We start from the raw sequence: 21,027 nt of genomic DNA on the forward strand, positions 1-21,027 counted from the left end.
ATATTACACAAACTCTCGTCCCTACACTATTCCCTCCCATCAAACAAGATAAAAATGGCCTTTTCAATTCATCGAGAAAACCAAAAAGTAAAAAAAGGAAAGTTCTCTTGCTATTAATGATGTACTGCATACACCAACATTGCATTTTTTTTTTTTTTTGCTCAATTGGAGCAGCATGCAACCCTACTTGCTGCTAAGATTTTCTAGCTGATGATGCCTTGGACGGAATATCTAAAGGTGTTAACCGCATTAGCTATATACAAAGTTCCAAATATTTGCATCTGTTGAACATTCTATCAATCTTACATCCCAACCATATTGTAAGAGGTGGTGAAAATAGCATAATAAACACAGCACGTACCGCACGAATATAAAAATTGACCATATGTGCAACTCCCAAGTCATTATGAATTCTGGAGAATATTTGTTAAAAATTTTATTTAATCACTACAGCAGCAGGACATATGAATCATAATGAAAACAATAATAATCTATCAACTAATTCAATTACATCCCTTGAAAACACACGGATCATATTTGAAATGCACCATGTATATAGGTCTGGCCATAAAAAATAACCAAATTTCCCACGCGTCTTGTGACATCCTGTTCTCTCTTCACACAAAAGCAACCCCTGAAGCATAAGAGAGGTGCAACAAATAACTCATGCATGAGTGCGAGGAGTTCTTGAGTCCTTCAAAAGAACAAGTTTGAGTAGCTCGGCAATCTAGCACGACTTGAAATCTTTCCTGAAGCAATGGCTTCCATCTGGAGTTTTCTCCCCATCCCGGAACATGAACCAAAAGCAATTACATTAGAAAATGAATAACCAGCTATTTGTTTAGTATGAGCTCTAATTCATACAAGTTATTAGCAGCATAAAAACACACACTAGCTTACATAGAATTATATAAGACCACTGGTTTAACAAACCAACCATGAATTTCAGAGGTGCAATACAGGTAACATGAGTGGCACAATAACACAAGGTACAACCAGGTTACATGTTAAAGGCTCTGAACTAATAAGCAGGCACAAGCACAGGAGACTGCATTGATAGCATTACTAGGTGGTGCAATCAGCAGTGTCCCTAGTTGACTTTGCTCTAAAAACTTTAAATCCTCCGGTAAAGTTGGTGGGTAACAAGTCAGTAGATTTACCATGGATAAAATTGGCCAGCAAACACCATCTCCATGAAGATAAAACTGAGATAGGCTGTTTTGATGGATATTTCCCAAGGCATGAAAAAAACTGTTGCCAGGAAAAACTGTCTTATTATTGCATCCTACAAATACTTCACGGTGATTCCACCAAAGTTAAAAATTTGGAAATAGACAGCAACAAGCATACACAAGTTAGCTCCACTGGTCAGCGAGATTAAATATTCATGCTGGCCGTGTATTAGAGAAACATGTCCCGTTATGGTGCCAGTCGAGGGGACATGCTCCAAGAAAAAAGTATTCACCAGGTGCATATTTGTGATCATTTTGCCCTGTATTCAAACCAACTATCTCCGAATACCTCCCAAACTTGTCACATTCCCTCCACCTCTCACCATCCCGTCCTTGACCTCCACAACCTCTGGCATCCTCTGGCAAAACTGCCACATTCAGAAGGCTGATAAAAACTTCTGCCATCCATGGGACTGCCCTAGCAACTCTTCACACGTGGTGCCATTCTCAGTCTTGATATCCTCAGTGACTTTGCACCATTCTCCAACCAATTGGCCCATCCTTCAACACCACTCAATCCACTTCTGATGATCCGGGCACCCAACATCCAGCAGCTCCAACAGCCAATAAGCTCTTCCTCCACAACCTGTATCTTAACCATCTCTTCGCAAACTTACAAGAATCAGGTAGGTTTCTCTATGTTAAGCTACTTATAACAAAAAGCACTTCTTTGCCTGTATATATTGTCAAAATAATGGAGGAGTTGATTTCTGACAGAGGTGGGGTTGCTGCTCCTAAGATCAATTATGAACATAACTACGACATTAAAGGAACGAGTATCATATAACCATTTGATACTATGTTGACTATATCTTGGGAGGTGGCCATTGAAGGACTTTGTGAACATATTCAGTAACAGTCATGTATATCACCTCTACATCGATTTCTCTCATTTTGAGTATCTAATTGGTATGATATATGTCTTACATGAAGATTACATGCTTGGTCTAACCACATAGTTTTTGTGCTGATGATGCCTTTTATGACTAAACATTAATGATAATGCTCTAACGAGTAAATAAAAACGTCATAATCACTTCAATTGAAAATGATATATTGTTTGAAACTCAGAAGCATATTTTTCTCTTATGCTTATGAGTTATGAAAATGATAAAGGTCCAAAAAATCATTATAATATGAAAAAGTAGAGTGTTGTTTCACCAATGAATTCTGTCTACAAAAAAGACTGTTATTACAAGATTAAAAAGACAATAAATAGGTGAAGTTTGACGAATTGGGTAAAAAAAATCCAGTTGCTAGCAGACCAGCAAAAGGGCATACCATGACCTTGTATATGAAATTAAAAAAGCATGTTATGCTTACATATGAAAATGCAATGTACTCATCTTGCTAACAAGGGAGCAATAACTCCATAAGCCACCGATAGCCTAATGTCTAGAAAAGCTGGAAGCCATGCCAATCTCTAACTTAACTTTTGTGATCAGAAAAAGTATTTAGAGTAGCATGTCATTATTTTATGAAGCTGAGATTGGGAGCATTTATGCGCAAACCTTGCAGAAAGGCATGATGCTAACTGAGGTTTCCATAACGCTGCAGAAAGACAGGTGCAAAGAGACAAGCGGATCACAATGGATATGTTTTATTTGACACAACTTGCAAATGATTATGCAAGACCATTTGCACCTTTTGTCACCGTCAATCATCACAAAAAAAACTATAATCTTTGGTTCAGAATTGTTTTTTAATGAACCTGTCGTATTCAAGTGATTGTCTGTACACAAGATGAATAGAAAGCAACCAAGGATTAACTTGACCAATAAATATGCAGCAACAGGTAATGCTATAGCCATTGTGTGTCCTGGAACTAGTCTGCTTTTCCCTGTGTGACTTATAAAGGGCCATTTAAAACAAAAAAGTCATGTTACTCTAGGTGTATAATCATTTGACCCGATTCCGTAAATATGAGGATGAGAAAGAATTCATTTTGGCATGGTAAAAGGTGGTGGAAGATCATTATCTCATGGGCAATGTTTAGTAGCCCAAGGATTATAGCTTGTGATATTCACAATGATAAAAAGGTGCAAAAGAAATCTTCCATTGCCATTTGTTTTGTAAGCTATGTTGATAAACACTACATGCCCAAAATGTGATTAGAAAAGGAAAGATATTTTATTTATTGTTAAAAAAAAAACTTACCATAAGTGAACGTTCTACCATGTAAAAGCTGGCAAAGCATAAGATGGATGGGCATCATATTTACAAGCCAGAGACTGAACTGCATCAGTGCCTGCAACTTCCCCAAAGCCACTAAGTCCAAGTTCCGTAGCATGAATCCCCCCAGTAATAAATGCAGATGCAATTCCAGCTGCATTTGCACCCTTTACGTCATGGTGGAGAGAGTCTCCCACAGCGATACAGTCACAAGCATTTACACCAGCCATGGCCATAGCTGATGTATAGATCACCTGACAAAAGTTTGATATATTACACTCCTGAACCACAAACAAATTAAAATATGTTCTCCTAAAAAGAGAAAAGAAGGAAAAAGTATTTCTTTTGCTTTATACAAATTTTTTTTAAAAATACAGAGACGAACAACAAACATGGAACACCAAACCAAACATTAAAAACAATGCTAAGAGATATTATTGAAAAGTCTAAGTCGACTAGTAAAATATAATCCAAACATTATACACTTGAATGTTAACACATACAAATCCAATTAAAAAATCAAAACTAGAAAAGAGGCCTGGTTGATTACTAGCCTGCTCAACTGCAGATACCCACATGTTCACCCACACGAAGGATAAACTCACATTTGTTAAATCCTTCATAGTAGAGTTAATGGAGCAATCAAATTGACAACCATTCAAACAAAAGATCTATATTGTTGATCATTATCTACAACTATTAAAAATTCTTCGAATCCAAAATTATACGTTTTGAGGTCTCCTTATGCATCAAGTGAATGCTAAATGGGCAATATTAATAGTCTAATTTTGAAGCACAACCAGACACTATGATTCTTAGGAAATTAAATATATTGTTCATCCTTGCAGTACCAGCATGGCCCAAGCTACTTAGGATGTAACCACAATTAACATAACTACGGTCGGGCTATCGAACACGGAGTCAGAAGTGAATTACGAGTCGGACCAATTTGCGAAGCGAGCTCGTCTTCAGTGCTCTCCGAACCATGTGGGAAGGTTTCCCATCACACAGCTCACCAACTTGATCTTCCGCATTCGGAGCTATTAGAGCGGGATCCACTTTTTGGGGAATATGAGTCGGACCAATAACAAGAATATTTCTAGTGGAACATCTTTCACAATCCCTGGAGAGATAGTTTTCTAATAGACCAAGAGATAAGTAATTCGTTTCAAATGAGAAGACTTATTCACAACTCTTCCATTCTTCACATAAAATGCATTAAGACTATACCAGGCAGGTTCAAATTCAGAATCATCACATGATAGTTTTGGAATGTTTTCTGTGAAAATGAAGTGTCAAGTTGTATACCAAACTCATGATTGATCTACATAAACCATAAACAAAATACAAGAAACTAAACCATTTTTTAAAATTCATTCACTAAAAAGGAAGGTTGAAAAAGAGTTAAATGTAGTAAACTAATTTTTGGAAAATCAATTCGTAAAACTAAAGCATAGAATGGGGCAGGCGCCCATAGAAGAGCCTTAATAAGCACAGTCCTAACCAAGCGACCGGGGGCTTGGGCACCGACTATCCGAACCTTTGAATGTGATCTGCTATCTCTAATTAGCTTTCAAAAAATCATGACACTTGGAGATCCCTAACATATGCATTGCCTAACAAAGATGGATAATTTAAAAAACATGAAACAATACATATTTTTTCATCATTGAATGCATATGCTAGGTATCTCGAATTCAAATGAATTATTCCTAGCAAGCAGATTAGAGATAGTAGATCACATCAAATAGCTCAGATCATTGGTGTCAAGCCCCTAGTCATTCGGTTAGGACCAACCTTATTAGGACTCGTGTGGGTGCCCACATATTAGCACTATTCTAGAACCAGCCTTAGCAGTAAATATCTAAATAAGAGGAGGTGTATTGGGAACATGAAATACAAGAAGAGTAGAAACAACTTGCATTTTAGGGATTCCCCCATTGAAATAGCAAGAATGAAGAAGATATAAAGATCATAAAAGAACAGGAAAAAAATAAATAGCCTGGGCTGTTAAGAAATATTGATCTTCCTCATATTCTTATCTTATTAGTGATTTTTCTTTTTTGCTGGATTATTTTCTCCATATATTCCTCCAGCACTACTATTCTTCTTCTTCCAACACACTCAAAAAGAGGACTTAGAAATAGGTGGGATGCATGGAATATGAGGTGCTAATCTGCAAGGAGCTCAAATTAACCGTTGTCTGGTAAGCAGCAGGGAATCTATTCATATAATCATCAACCATGCATACAGGTATTAATGACCATGATTAGTCAAAAAATTTCATGCAGTTTAGTCAAAAAAGCAAACCCACATCCATATGTGAAATCCACAAAGCGACTGTATAACAAATTACAGGGATAGCCTATAAGTGACTATCCATATTCATCAACTTCTGCTATATCCCGGGAAGGCCCCAAATTCAGGGGGTTGTCAGCAGCTTTTGTCTAGTAATCTGACTAGTTCAGAACTAAAAAACCTAATATTATGATTTTAATGGGAACCTATGGAAATTCCTATATATCTGCATAAAAGTTTCCTGACTGAAAAATAAAGTATGATTGAAGGAGAAATTTTATCATTGCGAGATAGAGAGCAGTTTGAAATGCCGTAACAACCACTAAAACAAAAATTAACCCATTACCTTATCAGGTTTACCCATCCATTTGACTTCACCACCAAGTTTTTCATATTTAGCTCCCAGTGTACCTAGAAGGAAGAGGAAAAAAATTAATGACCCACTAAACACAAGTATGTAATTTCATTTTTCAAACTGAATGATTGTACATGATGGAAAATAAGGAAAATTCTTTCAGGATTAAAGACTAAAAGCACATTTCCTATTCAAACTACTCGAAGCAAAAGTTGTTTTCTCCCCTGCCCCCTCTACATGACATTTACTACAATAATTAAAGTCTCTGTTATAAAGTTCAAGTTATGTGAATCATACGTAAATCAAGATCAATGAGACATATGACCAACCATACCAGGCATAACACTCAAAGCTCGAGCTTCAACTGTCACATAATCGGGATTTGCTACCACCATAGGAATTTTTTTCTCGGCACATAGCTCCAAGCTTTGTTCAAGAACCTCGAGATCCACAGGGACTACATCACCAGAAGGAAGACCAAGTGCTTCAGTGCCATGAGCCAGTATGAATTCTGCAACATCCACACTGCTCACAACTTGCAAGCCTAAGCCCTAAAAAGTTACAGATATTGAGATGAGTTAATTGTCTGCTTAAAAATGTGTAAATTTATTAGAAAAGAATAATGAAACAGGTAAATCACTGTTTCTGCTGTCGATCCATCTAAGTATTTAAAAGGACCGATTATCAATGGTCATTTAAGCTCAGCAATTTGAATTAAAAAAATCACATTTTTGGTTTCCTGAGTGAAAGGTCAATATCTTTATTTTTTGGCCTCAGTTTCCTGTGCTTTTTTGCACTTCTCACATTATCCTCAGGTCCTAGCCACCTTCCTCGATGTTGTTAGATAAATTTCAATAAAACAAACCCTTTAGGTTAAGGTGACAACGCAACCATGGTTCAGCAAAAATAAAACATTTGGCAGAATATATAATATACATAGTCCAATTCTGATCCTTTAAACGAAACCAAAAGGAATTACAGAAAAAGGGAAGTTCATGATAAGCTTAGATTCACAAACCATAGAAGATCATAAACTCAAGCTCATCTACGAGCCTAATTTTGATAGAAGTAAATCCATCAACTGCAAATACTGGAAATTGGCATTGTAAAGCCCTTGAGTAAAATATCTGCTTAAGACAATTCGTGTAGCGATTATCCCAAATTACTCGAAATTCAAAAGTCTCGAGTATGTCGTTTCAAAATTATGCTTATAACTAGACACTAAATTCATGCAAATATCGGTAGGGAAGACCAAAGAAAATTAAAGATGTGAACATACCTCGAGAGATATTGCACCACGATCACTCCAGGTCATGTGAATGCAAGATCTTCCTAGTGCCGCAAACCATGAATCATCCCTCCTATTTTAATCACATCATAAGTAACAGTCAACATCATTTCGTGGGAATGCAAGATCTTCCTAGTGTCTAATTCATAAAAAGCCGCTTCAACAGCCACTAAATGTTTATTGCAGTGTTCTGATCAGTCTTCTTACCATTTATATGCATATTCAGATTCTCAAATTGACATATTATCTACTAAACTTCTGGATAATGACTTGGGGGTTGATTGAAAATTTATGGTCTTCCATCCTTGATATAATAACTGAAAGTGATATCTAATAGATTATTAAACATCTTCTAAACTATGAGCTTTTTTAATTTTTCTTGATATTAATTCCTTTTACCAAAAGTTTATTACAAGAAAATGAAAAACCATAAGGTTTAATTTATCCCTTGGCATGGAAAAACCAGGCGAGAAGATGAGAAGATGTGATTCTGGTAATAAGATACTTTTGCAGGCAGGCAAATGTATTATTTAGAAAATCTCCATGGAGCATGATTTGTAACGACAAATAACGAAGACACTTTATGTTTGCCAACTTGAGGTCTAGCCTTAAAATGAAAAGCAAAAAGACAAAGCAAGAGAAAGGTTAATGGCATAAAGTGACTCATGACGAAAACCCTCAAAAACGCTAAATGAAGCAGCTCAACGGGCAAATAACTGGCAATTAGGTATAATAGCAATTGAGGTACAAAAAAGCAACTTGATATTCCAGTCAAATGACGTCAAACTTTGCAAACAAATGATCATAGTGAGATGTACCATTTATTGATATTGTATAGCATAGGAAAAGGTAGCTAATTTTCACAACAATATCTCAACTTGCTAAAGTGGATAGATTAGATAAGGCACAAGAGTGATATATTTCATGTGAAAACTCAAGACTCAAAAACTGAGGATCACATGGTAGTGAAAACAAGAGGAGGTCAACTACCTAGTGCATATGATGAAAGGAAAAATGGCAACAATTAACATCAAACAAGTTTATTGGGAGTGTGAAGCAAAGTCAACCTGAGTACAAATATCAAGTATGAAGAACCAAAGAGCAATGAGTGACAAAAAAGGGTGTCAGATGGCATGGGAAAAGTGACTAATTCGTGTGTCCAGCCAATAAGCTGAACAAAAGGTTATAAAGGATGATGACAAACAATGACTGTGGCTTCATACGGAGTGCAAAAATATATATAAATGCAAGCATGCAAAATGTTCCATATCATCCTTTAAAAGAAACTTGGAATATCACCAAGATGCAGTGTGTCAGGACTTGAAAACAGATGATAGGGAAAAAGCAACAAAAAACAAGCTACTAAAAATAAAAGTGGTACATGACTCAAGAAATTAGACAAACAATGGTCCGGTGGTTGACAAGCCACTGATCGGAGGCGACTGGACTGGAGTGCTTTCATCAAATGATGCATGTGGGCTGAGCCATTCCCATCTGGCCAATATAATGCATCTAATAGCAGTACAAATGATGCAAACAGAATGACATTTCAAGTATCAGTCCAAATAAGTTGAAGGATCGGTCATTCCCAAAACAGACCTTGATAGTAAGGAGACACCTAAGGAGTACAAGCAAAACCTCAATCCAAATAAACAGGACATGAAGCCAACAGGAATCTTAAGGCCAGATAAAAGCGAGGGAAGGAAAATATCTAATCAAGAAATGCGAGGAAAAGTCAAAAGACCTTAAAAAAATTAAAGCTGAATATTTTTGAAGGAATTAGCATTTTTGTTTTAAGAGAGAGAGAAGGAGAGAGACCCACCTCCATTATATTATCCACATCCCAATTTTTGGGAACTCACTATAAAAGAATTGAACTAAAACCTCTATTTGCAATGCAAAGGGGTGTCACCACTAGGGCAAACCCCAAGTCACACCAATTAGCAAAGAATTAACAGCATAGCTTGCCTTAAGGCTAAAATATCAAACATGTAGTTAAAGAATGTGTCAATTTCCCCTAAAGGACATAATAAAGAAAGATAACAGCTAAGGCTAGTATCAACTAGGCAACATACTGAGCTAGTATAGAGAACAAACATGTACCAGATCAAACAATTCTGACTTCAAGGACCAAGAGTATAGAAGCAATTGTTATATAAGAAAGAAAGAAGACCAAATGGATTTAGCAAATAGAAGATAACATAAAGGAAAGCATTGAAGGTCTGAAGGTTATTAGAGAACAACTAGCATCAAGGGTTATTACCAGGAAGAAGGATAATTTAGAGAATCAAACAGTTCCCGATAGTCAAAAATCACCATGACCCCCCTCACCCCCCGCACCCCCCCCCCCCCCCCCCGACAAAAAAAAAAGAAGAAAAACTTTAAGATGTTAAGGAGATCCCAAACTGAATTCATTTTACTTTGTTCAGATGGTTGGTGATTAGTAAAGATGGGAACAATCCAAAATTATACTTCAGGTATTCCAACCAGGTCCATGAAAACTTTTGAAACTAAGTAATTTAAGCGAATTTTTCCAAAAATTTTTGCTGAGATTATTGGAAGCAGTATTCGTATGTATATGTTTACTTCATGTACGACTCCTAGGATACTTATCACACAATTTTAAGAAATTTAAGACTATGTAGCAAAGTTAGGATCTGCATAGCTCTTAAACTAGAGTCAAAAATATGAAGCATATCTTGAACATATTCTAATTAAGAAATGACTGACCTTTCAAGGCTTCTATGTGTTAATTCTCCACTAGTGATTGCCCCGAGAAAAACAGAAGGATCAAAGCCAAGGCTCTTTAGCTTATTTATGGTTGTAGACGCTCGCCTAGAAGAATTACTTATGATTACCATCTTCGCGCCATGATATGCTAGCTTTTCTACTATTATAACATAATGACTGATTAATAAGTACAATGGTATCAGGTGGTGAATAAACAATCACTGTCAAATTAAGAAAAAAGAAATCAAATCAAACAAATAAACATACATGTTGAAATGGCACCAGGATATGGTTTTTTCCCATCATGAAGAACTCCAAACTGATCCAAGAACCATGCCTGTCATGTAGAGCTATATAATAGTGAGAAAAGAGCAAGCATCAAAAATAACAATTTAGTATCTATGAGCCAAAACAACATAGATATTTAGCCATCCAAAGTCTTAACTAGATCTTGTAGCAATTTTGATAAAGGGGGAAAATAGCAAATATTAATAAATCTGCAATATTTTACAGGGCAATATTTGGATGCTGAAGCAAACTGGATGTGAGAATGTAAGAATGAAGAAGTCCCTAATCAGCATAAAAACTTCAAACCTTCATTTGAGGATGAGTGAGTAGAAAGGGGATTTCAAGATCAAAGAAAATTGAATTTTCCCTTAAAAGAAAATGACCCACGAGGCTCCTGCCACTGCAGGGTCAAGGAAGGCTCAAATGTCCACGGCTTACCCTATGCGTGGAGAGGCTGTTTCCATATTTCAAACCCATGAGACCTAGATCACAATAGAGCAATCTTACTATTGTACCAAGGCACGACCTCAAAAAATGATGGTTTATCTGTTGCGAATTATTTCAGATTCTGAAAATCAGAAAAAGATGGTTTATCTGTTGTTGGATACATGAAAGAAAAAAAGATTCTTGCCAATTGATGCATACTTGAACGAAACAAGGTGCCTTCAGAGATGCTAACAGCAAAGAATGTTTAGAGAAAAACAAAAACTCCTAAAATTAGTAAGAAGAAAAGGAGACACAGGTTGATAAATATTGAAAATGATAAACAGATGAATGAAATCATTTACAGACAAGCAGAAAGAAAAAAAAAAACTGATTCTACTACTCCAGGTTTAACTCCTCCTTTGCAAACTCTTGGTATATTCCCAAGTGAGTATGGACAGCCATCTTAGAGAGGTATACAAAGTTGTACACCCAACATGACACTATCTCTCTCTATCGCACCAAACAAGCTAAATTACCAGCTTATTGTAGAAATGCTTCTCTGCTTTCCTTTACGGTAGGAAAAGATCTCCTTAATTCAGAAAACAAATGAGCCAACAGTCCAAGAGCAATGTCTGACTAGTGGAGGCACTAGTTCAGTCGAAAACTGGAAATCCCTATGTTTTAATTACTTTACGCCATAAAATGACTTCTATCAGAAGTTCAGTAGGATAATGGAGGAGTATGACTGTATGAGGGACAAGAACAAGTCAAAGGCAAATGTGTTCATGAACATGAACTTTATAACTGACTTCATTGGCTATAAAATTCCTGCTAAATTGTCATCGAATAAAGCCTGCATGTTTTTCTACTCTGTTAACTCCATGTCAACTCGACGATGATGGATGGCTTAGCTTTCAGTTGTTAAATGAGTCAGGACATTGAATTTTAACAGCATAATGCAGTTTTGGAGTGACACGTTGCTCAGTACCATTTGTAGCGTATTACCCCAAGGTGCATAAATTTTCGCGATACTGTTCTATAAACATTTCAAAACATAACTATTTGACCGTTCCTGCCTTATTCTTGATTTGCTTAAAGAAAGAAAAGGGAAAAAAAAGGGCACGAAAGCACGCATTACGATGCTATCCAGATGATGCTAATATCACGCACGCACACAAAAGAAAGAAAGATAGAAAGAAAGAAAAATTTGGAATCGCGGAACCTTAAAACGACCACTTTCTGCAAGGGTTCGGATCCCATCCAAGCACGGGAAAGTCCATTCCTGCCTCATTCTTGATTTGCTCAAAGAAAGAAAAAGGAAAAAGAGCCACGAAAGCATGCATTACGATGCTATCCAGCCGATATCTCACACACACACAGACACAAGAAAGAAAGAAAGAAAGAAGAAAAAGAAAAGAAAAAATGGAATCGTGGAACCTTAAAACGACCACTTTCTGCAAGGGTTCGGATCCCATCCAAGCACGGGAAAGTCCATTCCTGCCTCATTCTTGATTTGCTCAAAGAAAGAAAAAGGAAAAAGAGCCACGAAAGCATGCATTACGATGCTATCCAGCCGATATCTCACACACACACAGACACAAGAAAGAAAGAAAGAAAGAAGAAAAAGAAAAGAAAAATTGGAATCGTGGAACCTTAAAACGACCACTTTCTGCAAGGGTTCGGATCCCATCCAAGCACTGGAAGGGCCGCGACATCTCAGCACTGCCGCGTCCTTGGCACGAAGAAATCGAACATCTGACCGCCATCTTCTTCCCCTCGAACGCGCGGCAGATATCTCCTGAAGATCGACCGAAAAAGTGAGCAGAAACAAAAAGGGTCTCTTAGTTTTTTAGGTCGGCATGGAAAGCTCCAAGTTTTCGAAGTGGATCGGAGAGGAGAGGAAGTAACCGTAGGGTTGGATTCGTCGTGTTCTTGGATTGAAAGAAGCATAGGAGTTCAGCGAAGAGGGGACCGATCTCATCATTGCCGCGGGGCTGGGGCCGCCAAGGTAAAAAGAAAAGCCCGCAAATTAACCTGGAAAGGAGCTGACTCGACCATATTAACGGAGGGGGGGAAAGTGATCCATCCCTATTCCCATTTTATAATTTGTACGTAGATGTCTACGTATAAAAGTTTAGAATTTCAAGTAATGTGATCTGCTAACTGCCCGCCATCACCCAGCCACCTAGTCTTGGGTGACGTGGTGGGTTTAAAGTATAATTTGAGGATTTAATTGCCTCCTTTTCTTACCCCAAAATAATAATAAAAAAGAGGTAGATCTAAAGATAGGCACATCTTTTCTTTCTTTCTTTTGACCACTCCAATTATGCTCTATTATTAATCTTCTATGATTTATAATGATCAATTGATAATCTTCATTTTTTTAATGGCTTATATGTGTTTTTCGAAACTTATTTACCAAAATTGAATATGAAAGTGTAATTTGAGAGTTTAATTGTCTTCTTTTCTTATCCAACAAAATAAAATAAAAAAAGGCAGGTCTAAAGATAAGCTTATTTTTTTCTTACTTTCTCTCGACTACTCTAGTTGCACTTTATGATTAATCTTCTATGATTTATGATGATAAATTGGTAATCTTCATCTTCTTTATAGCTTATATGTGTTTTTCGAACCTTATTTACTAAAATTAAATGTTAAAGTGTAATTCAAGAGTTTAATTGTCTTCTTTTTTTAATCCAAAATAATAATAATAAAAAAGGCAAGTCTTAAGATAAGCATATTTTTTCTTACTTTCTTTCGACTACTCCAGTTACACTCTATGATTAATCATCTATGATTTATGATAATAAATTGGTAATCCCCATTTCTTTACTGCTTCTATGTGTTTTTCAAACCTTATTCACCAAAATTGAAAAATAATCCTCTCATTTTGGATGGCTAATTTGTTACCGACAGGTAAACCATCAAAAAGCAAAAAATGTTACATATTAAGTACAAGGAGCTACTACTTGATATATCCCAAAGATATAAGGAATATCTAAAAATTGCCCCGAGCTAACTTGTACATCGATGCAAAGCTCGAAAATTATTGCAGTGATTGAAAGTATTGTGAGTTGGGTAGGCTTGATTGAAGTCATTGAACTGTGGCCTGACCAAATCCACACCAATTGCACCACAATTTTTTGGCACCACACCATATTTTTGGCACCACAATTTTTTATGTATGTATGTATGTATAAGTACGTACGTACAACTATATATGTGCTTGGAAACCAGAAACTGTGAGAAAAGGAATTCTAATATCCCAAAGATCTCCAGATTTCCAAGCCGTTCTCTACCACTTCCTGCATTCCTCTGCTTCTTTTGCTCAGCAGATTCCCCCTCGCAGATTTGGTAACCAGGCATCGACGCAGACTTAATGTTGGCGAGATTGTAGCATTCCATGCAACATCAGATGGAGCTAATATATCACAGAAAATTTAGGTAAACACACGATTTACGTACTTGGTTCAAAAACTCAATGCTCACTCAACATCCAAAAGTATCGAGAAGTTTATTCACATTTACATACACGACATATTACAAAAGAATGAGAGGTGACAACAGACTGAAGGCTATCTTGCCCAACCACTGCTGCAATTGAAACCAATGTAGGTGAGACAAGGCTTGTTTGTTAAGGTTCATATTAAAATTCAGTGCTGCATTTGTTACTGAATAACAGATCCAATGAAGCGAGAGCATAATTTATCTCTCCATCAAATGTAATTTAAACGCATATAATTACAAGGGGTCAGGGCTTGACAAAGGTGTGCTTCCCACGAAGAACAAAATAAAACAATTAGGTAGATATATACAGAACTTCAACCTGTAACTTTTGATGTAGCTGTTGCAACTGGACATGATAAATTCCAATTAATTGAGTGCTTATGAGCACCACATTCTCTTGAGTTAGACATAAGGTTATAAAGATACAGAAGAGACTCTGTGGTCTAGAAGCACTTCTTCTGTCCTAGAGTATTGATGGTCCTCAGTACACATATCTAGATGACTTCCTACAAGTCCCACTTCGAAGATAAGCCTCCAAACCTGCCATACAAATAAATGTTTCAGGATCAAAACATAAGTTTCGTATAGCCTTATAAACTATATTTAAGCAAATAACCATGTGATAATTAAGTTTCAAACAAGATATCCTATAATTCTTTCCCTAATAATACAGAATCAGGTGCCAATGAAAAGAAAAAAAAAAAAGAGCAGCCCAGTGCATGAGGTTTGCACGAGGCTTCTGCTATTGCAGAGTCTGGGAATGGTCAAATGTAAGTAGCTTTACCCCACATTTAAGGAGGCTACTTCCATGTTTCAAACCCACGACTTCCAGGTTACAAAAGAGCAACCTTACTGCTGTGCCAAGGCTCATCCTCAAGCCGCATACATCAATCTCGTATATAAATCCAAGGATGAAAAAAAGAATATCACAGAAATTATACAGCTGCGTAACATATAAGAAAAAGCTCTATATATTTCAATAAAAGCAGCTGTATACTTGTCAGAGTAAATGAATTGAATGAAAAATCAAAGCAAGGTTATGTGGGCATGCCTGAGGTGGAAACTTTGATAACCCCTAGCTTACCCAGTCCCTGAGGTGGAAACTTTGATAACCCTTAGCTTACCCAGTCCTTCGGCCAAAAGGTGCATGATCCTCCTGCATCAGTTACAAAAATTGGATTACTGTAAATGGATATCCACAACATCAGGAATTGATATTGCTTCTACAATCCGCATGGTTAAATGAAAAATCAGACAATAATACTGATAAATAGAAACCTGTAGCATTTGTTGATATATCCACTGCATCCCTGATGAATTTCCAACTGTTTGTTGGCCAAATTGACTCTGTAAAAGTGTTTGTTGTTCAATAAGAGATTGGAATGTAAAGCTCTTCATATTAATTAATTTTTTTCTTTTGTGAAAAAAAAAAGAGCATTTAGCTTAGCCAGCACTTCATTTCAACGGTGTACCAGACCACCAGTTACCTATAACATGAACTCTTTCATTTGTATCCTTAGAAGTCCATGAATAGCGACAAGAGATGGAAGAAAGAAAAACACATCTTTCAATGGTTATTTTCCAAACCTGTAACAAATTGGCAGACTGCAACTGGTTGCCAAGATGATGTTGGTGGTTAGCTTGTAGTCCAAAATGGTTACCAAATGACAGGTCATTTGGATTAACTTCCTCCTATCGACATCATGATGGAAGAAAAGAATAAGCATCTACTAGGTAGTTTGTGCAGCTAAAGTTGATGTGAATCTATGAGAATGTGAAAGTAGTTTCATGAAAGCATAAGATGTATAAGATGTTTGAGAAAATAGGAGACCATTAGATCAACGCCACCATGTGTCCTAATATGACTGCCAAGGTGTGAAGCAGTAGAGGCAGCTTGAAACACATTACTCTGACCCCCATCTGATGATGCCCTCAAAGAGTCCTGCCCAGATAATGAAGATGTGGTCACAATCTAATAAACAAACAATTGAAAACTAAAAGATGAATGACCTTAAACTACTCAAGTACCTTTTGATTACTTGGACTAGATATCATCTCTGTATTAGACTCTTCTTTCCTTTTCTTGGGTGGACGGCCTCTGCGCTTTACTGGCAAGGAGTTAGGGATTTTGTTACCCTCAGTGATGCCCAGCTGAGATGCCGCATGATTTTCGTCACTTGCATTTGACCTAGTTTCAAATGGCAGAAGCCTACGTTGCAAGTCTCGGCATGTGTTATCATCTAGAAGAGATTTTTCCACTTCCCTCAATAGCTTCAGTGCAAGCTGGTACTTCTCTTCGGATATCATACCAACCTCAACAAGTTGAAGGCAACGCATAGATAGATAATCATACCGCTCCATTTGATTATTACCTACGACATCTTTTGAGTAACGATCCAAAGCGAACAGCTGCTTGAAGTCCTTTGTCCAGCGTTGGAGAATGTACTGAGCTGGAATTTCATACATTTGTTGCAACTTAAACACAGATAATGCATGTCTGCATAGGATCCCTCTAAACTCAAAAGAGCCACAGATACAGTGAACATCAAACTCATCTACATTGTAGAAAACTTCATAATGCCTATCTTGTGCATTTTCACCACCTTCCATAAAAGCACATTCTTTGACTTCAAAGGTAGAGATAGGGCCATCAACCTTAACAAGCGAAACCTGACAATGAACAATGGCCTTCAACTCATCCTGAAATTTTTTGAACATGTTAAGCGTATATAATTTGGACAGATGCTCTTCCATATGTAATTTTGTTACAAAGACTCGGCCCTTATGAAATGAATCCAAATCAGCCTGGGCTTCCATTTCATATTTAGTTTTTAAAACCATCTCATAATTACTTAAAAAACACTTTAAAGAAGTTTCTGGATATACACACCCTTCAAAAAAGGTAGTTATACTCTCCTTTTGTCTAGCAATGGACATTCCTGCCCAGAATGTGTTTTTCAGGAAAACTGGAGCCCATAATTGTCGATTTTCATATAAGAAATTAAGCCATTCACTACCTTCGAGGCCATATCTCTTAATCAGATCCCTCCAGCATTCTTCAAATTCATCAATTCTCAACGAATCATATACTACTTTCTTCAAATCCTTCTTAAGTGTTTTGTATTCTTCAAAATCTCTCAATTTCTGTTGAACATTCTTCATTATATGCCATAAGCAAATACGATGACGGGCTTCTGGAAAAACCTCAGCGACTGCACCTTGAATTGCCTCACATTCATCAGTAATTATGGCATTTGGAGGGCATCCTCGCATACATGTTAACCATGCTTTAAATAACCATAAGTAATTTTCGGTGGTTTCATCTGAAACCAAACCACAACCCAACAACACCAACTGACCATGATGGTTCACTCCAACAAATAAAGCAAGAGGGATATCATATTTATTTTTTAAGCAGGTTGTATCAAAATAAACAACATCACTGAAATATTGATATGCTGCTCTAGACCTAGAATCAGCCCAAAACACATTCCTCAGATGACCTTCCACATCCAAATCCAGCAAGTAAAAGAAATTTGGGTTCTTAGTCTGCATCCGTGCAAAAAACTGGTGGATGGCTTCATCATCACCCTCTCCAAGCTTCAACCTTCCTCCTTCAATGGAGTTTACACAATCCTTATCACCAAATAGCAAGTCTTCATGTCCAGCTGCTCGCACAGCAAGATCTTTAGTCATTCCACTAGACATTTTTTTATAGCATCTCAAAAAACGGGCAGTTGATGGACTAACTGCATGATTGTGTTCAAGATTAGCTTCCACCAAATGCAGCAACCCATCACCCCATAATTTCACTATGATCATAGCTTGACAATTTGTCTTTGCAGTAGGTCTTGACTGGTAGCATGCACTTGCCCGTCCCTTTCCCCCCTTAGTGCATACAAGCACTAACCGGCGACAGAGACCATAAGTTGTAAATGAAGATTTTTTTACAGCTACACCAAATCCTACACGCAGAGCATACCGCTTGTAAAAGTTAACAACTTCTTCATAAGATTTGAATACCATTCCCACCTGAGGAGTTCTATCATCTAGTCCAGTGACCTTACGGCCCTCCTCTAGTTCAGCCTTGTCACCATCATCATCGTCATTCTCAGGAGCAGCTGCTGCTTTTCCTCCATCCATTGGCTCTTGATTGATAGAATCAGCTAGCATATTCTGAGAGAATGAAAAAGAAACCCCTAATTTATAGGGAAAAAAAAAAGAACAACAGAAACCTCATAACATGTATATACTGATCATATTTCCTACAAAAGCTAGAGAGAAGATTATGGGGTACTAATTCATTACCGACCTGAGAGATTTCATCATCTTCTGTGGTTGTTCTGCCATTCACCCCATCCTCGTCATAGTTTTTATCTAAATAAGCATCACCATTCATCAGCATTATTTCTTTCTCCTGATTATATCTGCCTTCCATGAGAGAAGGATTAGAATTCCCCAGAAAGAAGCTTTCCGAATGGACCATCTATGATATCAAAAACATAAATCACTATTATCAAAGAAATAAAGAAAGGAAGGAAGGAAGAAATAAATAAATAAATATTACATAACCTACCGCTCATAAGAAATAAGTGCTCAGTGGCAAGGAATGTTCTCCAAATAGTTTTGGTTACCTACATATAAAAGTCCCTCTTTTCATTCAAACAAAAAAGGGTTTCTTCAATAGTGATCACTGATCAAGGTTCTTAAAACCTAATATCTTGGTCACATTGGTGGGTGGCTGATACTAAGATGAAACCAAGATCTCAGATTATCTCAGCCAAGGTGGTTAGCTTGGGAGACTCTGGAAAGAACTCTGAAACTCTAAAATCTCAGCTGATAATATCAGAATCAAGACACTGAAATATTGGCCAGTTTAGAAAAGATGAAATTAATTGTTGTTTAAAGGCCTTGATTTTAATATGTCATCAATAAAATCCATTAATATTGCAAGTAAAAAAGTAAAAAAACTACACTGATATATCAATATAGATCAGTCTGTATTGGTGGGATAATAAGTGATAAGGTTTTATATATACCATGGTGGTTAGTGGTTGATACCGATAAACCCCTAGCTCAGCAAGGATGGAAACCTTGCCATCCAGAAATCGATACTACGACAAATAAAAGAAAAAACAAAGGGAAAAAAATGAGATCGTAATGGCTGTCTGGTTGTCTTTGAGGTTTATCAAAGCAGATAATCATAAAGCCTTATTTTCGTAAAACGGGGAGAATTGTTCTTTTCACAAAACTAGTTTTTCTGGTTTTATTACTGCTTTTTACAAAATTTTCGTGGAAAGAATTCATAAATTCATTTCAAGGCTTTATATATAACTGTTTCAGTAAAAACCTGATAGAAGAATAACATGAACAGGTAACTAGGTTGAAACTGGTGATGAGTATCAAACAACCTAAGTTTAATCTTTAAAAAAAATGATAGATGTATATAGGTAATGGGCTAGAAAACAGGATTTACCCTTTTTCAGATACCTGGAACCCTGCCAAACCCAGGTCTCGGCGAGACAACCGAGAAACTTCACCAGCTTGGGAAGGTGCCTTAATTTGGTCAAAGAGGTACGCACGCAATGAGCTCCATAATGAGAGCTAACCCACTTCCAAATCATGGAACCCCCAAATCTCAATGAAGGCAGGATTTGAACCTAGGTCTCCGGCACAACTACTCAGACACTTTAGCAGCTTGGCAAGCGCCAAGTCAGCGCAACTTCAGCCCTTTTTAATGATTAGAACAACACTAGGAACAGGAAGATAACCGGAATAAGAAGAGAATCTAAGCTAACAGACATAAGAAGAGAATCTAAGCCATGTGGCAGAATTGGTGCAAGAAAAAGTGGCCCCATTTATCAACACAATTATGACAGTAAATTTCATGGTGAAATCACATTCAGGTGACATGAATTTCAAGAAAATACTATATTTTCTCTCCAGAGTAACAAATTTTAGATTATTAACATAATCAAAGAACACCAAAACCATGGTATCCCGATTATCCAAGCCATGGCACTTAACATCAATATAACCTTCAATCACGGCATCTAGGGTCGCGAAGAACAGAAAAGAAAAGATATTCCTATCAAATTATCGAACCAATGAAAGAACCAAATCAATAAGAAAAGCTTGCAAATTTTTATACGTGATTCATTCAATCAAGAACCAGAATTTGAAACAGCCAACAGCAAGACCCCAACTGGACGGGAAATTACCACATCGAAATAGGGAAACGGCACGAGAAGCAAACCGTCGATTCCGCAATCCTCTTCATTTTTTCATCCTTTTGCTTGAGTCGAAGAGCGGAAGCCGGAGAGAGAGAGAGAGGGGGGGGGGGGGGGTGAGGAGGGGTTTTAGGGTTTGATCGCAGTAGAGAAGAGGGAAGGCGGAGAGGAGAACGAGAGAAGAAGGGCTGCACCGGAGTCTCGGCACCCGCTTTGGCCACCCACTCAGACGGGCGGGCTTTGGGTGCGCCATCGGGTGCCCCTAGCTGGATCGTGAACCGCACGTCACCAATGCGGTGAGCCCAGCCTGCACTCTAGCTTGGCCCGGTATGGAAATGGAAAAATTTGGTAGGCTTGAAGATTTCCGGGTGCTCTTCCATGCTTTAGTACCGAGATATTAAAATCCTAACCAATATAGCCGATCGAAGATGAGCAACTATATAAGACACTAATTTTGAAATTATTCAATTAAAAACTTATTTAACAAAGTAAAAATGCGAT

The 21,027-nt window shown here is 37.2% G+C and overlaps 2 protein-coding genes across 9 annotated transcripts; both read right to left on the bottom strand.

The window, feature by feature from the left end:
• Positions 1-363: 363 nt before the first annotated feature.
• Positions 364-12,840, bottom strand: LOC103698870. Of its 3 annotated transcripts, none has more exons than XM_039114233.1 (9): positions 12,698-12,840; positions 12,442-12,587; positions 10,343-10,412; positions 10,076-10,235; positions 7,337-7,418; positions 6,392-6,608; positions 6,049-6,113; positions 3,390-3,658; positions 364-768 (listed from the first exon to the last, which is right to left on the bottom strand). In XM_039114233.1, exons 1-8 carry the CDS (start codon positions 12,771-12,773, stop codon positions 3,404-3,406), a joined length of 1,071 nt encoding a protein of 356 aa, XP_038970161.1. In that variant the 5' UTR covers positions 12,774-12,840; the 3' UTR covers positions 364-768; positions 3,390-3,403. The 3 variants fall into 3 exon arrangements, with proteins under 3 accessions (XP_038970161.1, XP_038970159.1, XP_038970164.1); XM_039114231.1 differs by having other exon boundaries at positions 364-809; XM_039114236.1 differs by lacking the exons at positions 12,442-12,587; positions 12,698-12,840 and adding an exon at positions 12,012-12,399 and having other exon boundaries at positions 364-809.
• Positions 12,841-14,429: 1,589 nt separating this feature from the next.
• On the bottom strand, positions 14,430-20,748 carry LOC103706053 (protein FAR1-RELATED SEQUENCE 6-like). Of its 6 annotated transcripts, none has more exons than XM_017842525.3 (8): positions 20,518-20,748; positions 18,609-18,782; positions 16,325-18,472; positions 16,128-16,238; positions 15,884-15,988; positions 15,575-15,643; positions 15,348-15,460; positions 14,430-14,836 (listed from the first exon to the last, which is right to left on the bottom strand). In XM_017842525.3, exons 2-7 carry the CDS (start codon positions 18,780-18,782, stop codon positions 15,458-15,460), a joined length of 2,610 nt encoding a protein of 869 aa, XP_017698014.2. In that variant the 5' UTR covers positions 20,518-20,748; the 3' UTR covers positions 14,430-14,836; positions 15,348-15,457. The 6 variants fall into 6 exon arrangements, with proteins under 6 accessions (XP_017698014.2, XP_038970198.1, XP_008788240.2 ...); XM_039114270.1 differs by having other exon boundaries at positions 15,348-15,452; positions 18,609-18,723; positions 20,518-20,747; XM_008790018.3 differs by having other exon boundaries at positions 15,381-15,452; positions 20,518-20,747.
• Between the last annotated feature and the right edge of the window lie 279 nt (positions 20,749-21,027).

This window comes from Phoenix dactylifera, chromosome 1 (assembly GCF_009389715.1).
Source record: "Phoenix dactylifera cultivar Barhee BC4 chromosome 1, palm_55x_up_171113_PBpolish2nd_filt_p, whole genome shotgun sequence".
Taxonomy (NCBI): Eukaryota; Viridiplantae; Streptophyta; class Magnoliopsida; order Arecales; family Arecaceae; genus Phoenix; species Phoenix dactylifera.

What these genes read in the sequence shown, in the direction of transcription:
- LOC103706053 (XM_008790018.3), bottom strand. Translation starts at nt 18,782, where the DNA reads ATGGTCCATTCGGAAAGCTTCTTTCTGGGGAATTCTAATCCTTCTCTC. An exon ending in ATGGTGGCGTTGATCTAATG is followed by an intron (nt 15,989 to 16,127) that starts GTCTCCTATTTT and finishes TGATGTCGATAG; the next exon opens with GAGGAAGTTAATCCAAATGA. An exon ending in TATATCAACAAATGCTACAG is followed by an intron (nt 15,453 to 15,574) that starts GTTTCTATTTAT and finishes TAACTGATGCAG; the next exon opens with GAGGATCATGCACCTTTTGG.
- LOC103698870 (XM_039114233.1), bottom strand. Translation starts at nt 12,773, where the DNA reads ATGATGAGATCGGTCCCCTCTTCGCTGAACTCCTATGCTTCTTTCAAT. An exon ending in CAGAAAGTGGTCGTTTTAAG is followed by an intron (nt 10,413 to 12,441) that starts GTTCCACGATTC and finishes TCTACATGACAG; the next exon opens with GCATGGTTCTTGGATCAGTT. An exon ending in GTGGTGCAATATCTCTCGAG is followed by an intron (nt 6,609 to 7,336) that starts GTATGTTCACAT and finishes GTAACTTTTTAG; the next exon opens with GGCTTAGGCTTGCAAGTTGT.